At 44.0% G+C, this 8274-nt stretch overlaps 2 protein-coding genes across 2 annotated transcripts; one reads left to right on the forward strand and one right to left on the reverse strand.

Moving 5' to 3' along the window:
• Positions 1-159: 159 nt before the first annotated feature.
• On the reverse strand, positions 160-2098 carry LOC106533380 (beta-arrestin-1; the record flags this gene model as incomplete). Its single annotated transcript, XM_014029647.1, is given in 7 exon segments — positions 160-590; positions 745-812; positions 903-962; positions 1290-1486; positions 1694-1738; positions 1808-1868; positions 2068-2098. Coding segments are annotated over 7 exon segments (628 nt in total), but the record flags the coding sequence as incomplete, so codon positions are not given.
• Positions 2099-6020: 3922 nt separating this feature from the next.
• LOC106533379 (olfactory receptor 52K2-like) lies at positions 6021-8268 on the forward strand. Its single transcript, XM_014029646.1, has one exon. The coding sequence runs from the start codon at positions 6066-6068 to the stop codon at positions 7074-7076; it is 1011 nt and encodes a 336-aa protein (XP_013885100.1). The 5' UTR covers positions 6021-6065; the 3' UTR covers positions 7077-8268.
• The last annotated feature ends 6 nt before the right edge of the window (positions 8269-8274 follow it).

Here is an 8274-nt window from a genome sequence, read left to right on the forward strand (position 1 = left end):
ACACACACACACACACACACACACACACACACACACACACACACACACACACACACAGGAAGCAGTACCTGAGATTTTCATCTTCTTCACAGTCTTGTTGGTGTTGTTGGTGACGTGAACGTTGACACTGATGGGCTCTCCATGGTAATAAATCTGAGGTGAAACAGAAAACATCAGATCTGCTGCAGACTGAAGTCAGACTCAAGTTTCAGTCCGTCTCTAACGCTCCTGATGTTCAGGGTCATAAAAATAATCGGATGTTTTGTTGTTATTTTTAGTTCTGTCAGTTTGGGACATGAATACATTTAAAATAAATTAGAGATCATTTAAAGAATTAAAGCGCATCCAGTTGAGTTTTTTTAATTTATATGATTTTAGGAAACAGAGACTTGATGTCCTTCAGCAGCTGCAGATGCTCTGATGTTCAGGTGTGTTTTGGGATCTCAGGTCTGACCTCCTTGTCCAGRGAGGCCTCCAGGTGCAGAGGTTTGTCTGACATCAGGAACTGTCTGGTGGTCTCGGCTGTGGGCTGAGGACCAGGTTTCTCCGGAGCGTACTGTACCTTCCTGATCACCAGACGCACTGAATTCCTGCAGCAACAGAAGACTGATTGATGATGTTCCAGTTGAGATTCAGCCCAGTCCTCTTTCTGCTGCTGCTGCTGCACTGATCTCACTTTCATTCATAATTCATGTCTTTCTTTCTGCCACAGTGAGGCTCGGAGTGCAGCTAACTCACTTTTACCTTTTGTGGATCTTTTCTTCCAGATTTTCTGCGCAGAAAGCTTTCACCTCAAAGTCGACCCCACAGGCCTGAGAACAGCAACACATTCGGTTCAAACCAAACCTAAACCAGACAAACACATTGCAGTGAAAGTCCTGCAGGGAAAAGAAGGAGCAAACCTTCCCRGTATCCTCCGGTCCAGGCTGCAGGGTGACAGAGCACGGCAGGTTCAGAGGTATCTGCAAATACAACAATGAAACAGTTCAATGTATTTGAAAGTTTTATGAATCGAGGGAGATAAATTTTCTGATCATGACAGCAGACCTTCTCTTTTATATTAAAGTGTTTTTTCTTTTAGAAGATTTAAAAACACTAGTTTGTATTTTATGAAAATTAAAAAATGGTGGATAAAATCTGTGCTGTTGTGTTGATGAAGTTCAGCTTTGAGCTAAGGTGGAAGAAGGTAGTTGTTCCTGGAGCATGATTCGTAAGAACAAAAGCAAGAGAAATTTAAGAATAAGAAAATGTTCTTGCATGATTATCTTGATGAGCATCATCATCAGTACCTCAAAGGTGAACGGGTATGCATGTTCTCCCAGTTTTTTAATGAGGCGTTCCTGAAGACGAGTCAGGCTCTTCTTCTCTTCAGGCAGTGGAGGAAATGCCTGGATGTTTGCCACAAACAGGTCCTTACGAAATGTCAGACCMAGAACATCTAGATCCTCTCGACCGTAGCGAAACGCACAAGTCAGAGTCACAAAAACTGGCAATGAAAAACAAAAACAAACTTCTGTTAAACAATAAAAAAACTTTTATAAATCATGTTGCTGAYTAAGAACACAATCCTTAGACTTAAGCAAGTTGTAATATAAAAGTCAGAGGACCGAGGACTCTTCCCTGTGGTACACCTTGGACTGTTGCCTCAACACTAAGACTCTCACCGGGACAACTCATTTTTCAGGTTTCTCACCTTTCCTCTCTTTCAGGTACTCTGGATCAATCAGAACAACACCATCTGCAGAAAGATGAGAAGAGAGTCAAAACAATCATTTATTTCACTGAATTACGTCAAATATTTCCTCACCGACGGGCTCTACCAGGTCCACATGGTCCACAAAGTCTCTCTTCCCAAGATAAACGGTGAGCTGAGGACAAAATAAACTTTCAGTTCAGATTTTCTTTACAGCTGAGTCCAGACTGCAGAAACCTGCACCTGGTTTTATTGTTTCCACCCTGYAGAAAATGTGACTTATTTAAAAACCAGTTTTAATATTCATGTGGATGAATAATATATGAAACCCATCAGGGTGCTGCAATAAAACCACCTGAAACCCACAGACTCACCTTCCCATTTGGACTGGCTTTCTTAAAGACCCTGAAAACACACACAAAGACAGACCTGAGTCAGGACAGCTGAAGACAGACCTGAGTCAGGACAGCTGAAGACAGACCTGAGTCAGGACAGCTGAAGACAGACCTGAGTCAGGACAGCTGANCAGACCTTTAAAGCCCTGCAGATTTCAGAGAAAGCGTGAATGTTGAACCTAAATTTTGAAAGACCTCCAGCAACATCTGAACATTTTCTGCTCTTACTGGAGATGTGGAACTAGGAAGGACTGAAGACTTGTTTGAACACCAATGATKATTTGGGAAAAGATCAACATTAAACAACCAATCAGAGCTTCTGCTGATTAAATGCTGACTATTCGTGACACTGATAAAGTTAAAGGTACAGATATATTTCATGCACAGGTTCCTCGTCCTTCTGAAGAGTCGGTCCATCCTGCAGACGTCCATGTCTCTGCTTCCATGGTGGACAGCTGTTCACCTAAAGTTGGCAGTGTTGTTGTTTATGAGGAACATTTGACACACAATACTGAGGCTAATCTGCAGAGCGTGTGACACCTGCTCTACTCCTAACAGAAACATGAAGAACAAAGAGACATCGGAAGCCAGAGCCAGCTGTCGCCCTCAGGTCCGCTCCGAGTCCCCGCCGCTGCTCGGCCTGAAAACACGAGGCTGTGGTTCTACACCCTGCAGGACGCAGAGAGAGAGGACGGACATGAACAAACACAGAAACACGGCCCCGCCGAGTGTCTGAAGGTGTCCAGGCTGAGGTCAGGCCTACAGGTGAACTTCTGCCTTCTCCACACTACAAACAGCAGCTAAACAACGGCGGCGACGCCCCTGGCCTTTATCTGTCGTTCAGCTGTGGCGAATCTACAGGTTCCTCCTCCTCCTCTTTCTCATCCTTTGCTCCAATCAGCCGCTGGCGGGCGAAGTCCTCAAAAATGATGTCATCATCACTGAAGGAAGCAGGAAGTGATGGAAATTAGAACAGCAGAGGACAGGAACCAGAGTCTAACAGATGCAAACAACAGAACCAGTAGTGAGTCAACAGAACCAGTAGTGAGTCAACAGAACCAGTGGTGAGTCAACAGAACCAGTGGTGGAACAACAGAACCAGTGGTGAGTCAACAGAACCAGTGGTGGAACAACAGAACCAGTGGTGAGTCAACAGTACCAGTGGTGAGTCAACAGAACCAGTGGTGGAGCAACAGAACCAGTGTTGAGTCAACAGAACCAGTAGTGGAACAACAGAACCAGTAGTAAGTCAGTAGAACCAGTGGTGAGTCAAAAGAACCAGTAGTGGAACAACAGAACCAGTGGTGAGTCAACAAAACCAGTGGTGAGTCAGTAGAATCAGTGGTGGAACAACAGAACCAGTGGTGAGTCAACAGAACCAGTAGTAGAACAACAGAACCAGAGGTGGAACAACAGAACCAGTGGTGAGTCAACAGAACCAGTAATGATTTATGAGATTCATAAATCACTGTCTTCTGTTTTGACACAACCAGACTTTTAAGAACTGGGGTTGTAGATACATGTAACCAGTATAACCATAACTTCAGCCCTTTTAGAGCTAAAAACTCTCTGATCAGTGAGTTCAGAAAATAAAAATCCCTTTAGCTGGAAAGAGAAACTGGATTTAGTGAAAGAGTCTGAATGGAAACTAAATGTTGTGTGTTTAATGTGTGCAGCTGCTGAATGAAGATGTAGTGGTTGAGTTTCAGGCATGATGATAATCTGTAAAATGCAAAGTGGCTGCTGACGGCAGGAAGAGTTTCCAGTTTAAAGCTCATTTCCTGCAGCTCTCTCAGCAGCACACATTAAGATGCATTAAGGCTGAGGCTCAGGAGAYGGCTTCATCGCCGTTAATGTTCCGACAGGCAGAGAAGGGAGAGGAAAGCCTCCCTGCTGCCAGCGCCCAACACGAAGCAGCCAATCAGAGCGCAGCTGATGAAGAGGAGAAACAGGAGGAAGGACAGAGAAGACAGCTGCTTACTTTGTGTCAAACTCAATCAGGTTTGTGTCGATCGGAGCTTCATCTGGAGCTGTGGGAGACAAGAGGAGGGTCAGAAACAGCACAAAACATCACTGTCTCACTCTCTATTACACTCCTCTGTCTCACTCTTTATTACACTTCTCTTTCTCACTCTTTATCACGCTTCACTGTCTCACTCTATCACTGTTTTGTTACTGTTTCACTCTTCATCAATGCTCCACTCTCCATCACAAGTTCATTCTTCACATTATCATTGTTTCATTCATCATCTCTTTCTCAGTCTCGCTCGTCATAACATATCACTCTTTCACTTATCATCACCTCACTTTATCACACTTTTCATTACTGTTACACTCTTTATTACTCACTTTTCATAATGCGTCCACATTTCATCGGTTTCCCACTTTTCACCAGTTTCCTCATCATCTCACTCTTTATCACTGTTTCATTACAATCTCACTCCATTGGTGTGTCACTTCATTTCACTCTTCCTTATTTCATCCATGTCTCACTCTTCATTGTTTCCTTGCTGTCTCTGTCACTCAATCTTTATTGCTCTTTCGCTTTTCATCACTCTCTCACTCGTTCACATTTCATCACTGTCTCACTCTGTCTCACTGTTTCACTCTATCTTATCTAACATGAGCCTGTCTAATCCAGAAACTTTTAATGTTAGGATTATTTCATCTCAGCAGGATGTAGAAGAAGGATGAGGACTCACCGTCTCTGTAAACGGACTCCTCCAGAGGTTTGGGGTGCATTAGTGTGAACGGCAGCTCAACAGAGACGTCACTGAAAAACAGATTCATCACAAGTCATAAAAAAACAGGTTAAACAGGTGTATTTCTGCCACCGGCAGTAATGCTGTGAGACGTTCAGGTGACCTTTGTAAATCTCAGCACGTGGTTTTCATCTGTGGCGGAGCGTGAAAGGTTACCTGGCAGCCAGATCTCCGAGGAGCCTGAAATCAATAAATATTTAACACCGTGAGCCTCAGAGCCTCGTCAAATMCATCAGTTCTATTGATGCAGTCACTAAAAGTCTGCTCACAGGTTCTGAATGACCCGGGAACGGTTCTATAAAGATCCTCAGAATTTATTATCCAGATGTCTGAGGTTTAACTGCTTCAGTTTACAGTCCTGATCCAGGACTGCAGTTCCTAACCTCTAATCCTAAACCCCTGATATAGACCCCTGATTTAAACCTCTAATCAAAATCTCTGATCCAAACCCTAATCTGATCCTTTTAAATGAATTTTAGAGGGTAGATTTTTAAAATCTTCACATTAAACATCAATTAGAAATTAGTCAGTACATTGAGAACTTGTTAGAGCCTAATATACCTTTTATAAATCAGTATTTTGTGTGAACTTTTTAAATACTTTTAAATGAAATAAAAGTCCATTTTATTCTCAAGTTTTAGGTCAATAAAATAAATAAATGAATAAAAAGGGGATGAGTAGTAAAACTGTATTAGTGGTTGATCCTAAAGGTCACAGGTCAACCTGAAAACATCAAGTTTATTATGTGTCAGATTTAAAGATACTGACCCGCCTCGTGACACGACCAGTTTCACTTTGACTTTGTAAGACACGATGATGCCGAGGATCTCCCTGTTGGCTCCTTCCCTCAGGCTGCTCATGAAACACAACACAGTTATTGTCTCTGAGTGTCAGTGAAGGCATCGTGAGTTTGNTGTTCAGGAAGTTCAAATGTTTTTTACCTGTAAGATGAAGTTTTTTGGTAAAATCTCAATAATGAAATTGATTTTATTCACCTGTAGACTTTTTGGTTTTGACAAATTGTGATTTTCTTTAGATTCTGCAGGTTTTTATTTATTTATTTGTTTATTTATTTATTTATTGGTTGTTCTTAAAAATCAATGAAAGTTTCTGTTAATGAACAAACAGGTTTTAGTTCTTTGAGCTGCAGCCAGCAGGGGGCGCTGCTGCTTGTCTTGGTTAAAGAGCTGACTGACAGGTGTTTCCAGGTGAGCCATGCTGGAGGCTCCGCCCAGCAGAAACTCCTCCCACACCAGCTTTGTGTTTAGAGGTTTTCCTGCGCTGTGGGAACACCGCCACCTGCTGGCGCTGCTCGTCTTCTTCTCCTACCTGTCGGTGCTGCTGGGTAACTTCCTGCTGGTGCTGGTGGTCTGCAGGGAGCGGCGCCTGCACGGCCCCATGTACTTCCTCATCTGCGCCCTGTGCGTGGTGGACGTCCTCGTGGTCACCACCATCATTCCCAACATGCTGCTCGGCCTGATGTTGGACTGGAACCGCATCTCATTGGCCGGCTGCCTGATCCAGATGTTCTTCACTCACTTCCTGTCCTCGGTGGAGTCCACGCTGCTGCTGGCGATGGCCCTGGATCGCTACGTGGCGATCTGTGAGCCGCTCCGCTATGCGGAGATGGTGACCTCGTCCACGCTGCTGAAGCTKCTGCTCTTCATGCTGGTGCGCAGCGTCTCCATCATGGCCACTCTGGTGGCGTTGGCAGGTTCACTGAGGTTCTGCGGCTCCAGCACCATCCAACAYTGTTACTGCGACCACATGGCGCTGGTCAGCCTGGCCTGCGGCAGCACAAAGAGGAACCAGGCAGCGGGCCTGGCTGTAATCATCTGCTTTGTTGGAGTGGACATCCCCGTCATTTTCTTCTCCTACATGAAGATCCTCAGCGTGGTCCTGAGGGCGGCAGCAGCTGGCGAGGACCGCCTGAAGGCGTTGCACACCTGCAGCACTCACCTGATGGTCATCATGTGTTTCTACCTGGTGGGCAGCGTCACCTTCCTGTCTCACAACCTGAACATCCCCATAGCGACGGACGTCAACACCCTGATGGGCGTCGTGTACATCCTGATCCCGGCGACGGTCAATCCCATCATCTACGGCGTCCGGACCAAAGAGATCCGAAACGGTCTCCTGAGGCTCCTCAGACTCAGAGAGAAGAAAATCACATCTGTGAAGGTTTCACCTTCAGGAGAAACTACACAAAAAACTACAAAATGTTAACAACTGATGGGTCAGATCTTTGTTCTGAATCAATCTAATAAACAACTAACATAAAACTGTTCTACGAGGATCCCACAGCCCGGGTTCCTCTGCTGATCCTGATCAAAGGTCTTCATCGTGCTCCAATAAAACCACCAGCACACAAACTTTCACATCAGCTACCAAACTTTCTCACAGTTTTTGAGTAAAAACAACAAACACACAGCTGCAAAGGTCTTTTTATTACAGATGAGGAGGTCTCTACTACTTTGTGTCAAAATAAACCACTTTTCAAATGAAAGTATGAAGCGAGACGTCAGGGTTTATATTCAGATCTGCAAAGTCTCCCAAAGACCAGACTTGTTCCTATTCAGCACAAAGAAACTTCAAAGACTTCTGTCAGGTTTAAACTTCCTGTTTTCACATTCAAATAATGTCGAACTAAACTTCAGYCACTTTATGATCAGTTCAAATTTACTGATGAGAAACACGAAGGATCAATAAAAAGTCTGGAGTTAATCAATACATCTGATCAGTTTACAAATCWTCATCAAACAGATTCTTCATAGAGAAACCACAGAGGAGATAAAGAACAATTAGAAAGTCACAAATCATCATTMAAATAAATATTTAAACACATCTGGGACGATGATGATGTCATCATAAATTATTAGTTTTCCTTCAGTACATCAGCTTCAGATTCTTTAAAGTATCAGGAAATACACTGCCCGGCCAAAACCAAGTGTCCACCTGGATCTAACCGGGGCTCTTATTGTGAAAGAGTGGTTCATTTCCACACATGGATCAGCTCCACAGAGTCCACGGAGAATCTTTGGGATGTGCTGCAGAAGGTCAGACTCACCATCACCAATGCAGGATCTTGGTGAAGAATTAATGCAAAACTGGATGAAATAAATCTGGTGACAGTGGAGAAGCTGATCCAAACAAAACCACAGATCAAACTAAACATGTGACCTTTGTTCTGGAGACAGCTTTYTGTTTGGTCAGGCAGTTTATAAAAACAAGAATAAACTGTGAGAATCCTCAGAGGAGGAAACATGTGGGCTCAGAAATGAAAACTAAACATTTCACTAAACATGGGACAAAAATGTCCACATCAGACCATCAGAGGTCCACATCAGACCATCAGAGGTCCACAGCAGACCATCAGAGGTCCACAGCAGACCATCAGAGGTCCACAGCAGACCATCAGAGGTCC

Source organism: Austrofundulus limnaeus, unplaced genomic scaffold (genome assembly GCF_001266775.1).
Source record: "Austrofundulus limnaeus strain Quisiro unplaced genomic scaffold, Austrofundulus_limnaeus-1.0 Scaffold933, whole genome shotgun sequence".
NCBI lineage: Eukaryota > Metazoa > Chordata > Actinopteri > Cyprinodontiformes > Rivulidae > Austrofundulus > Austrofundulus limnaeus.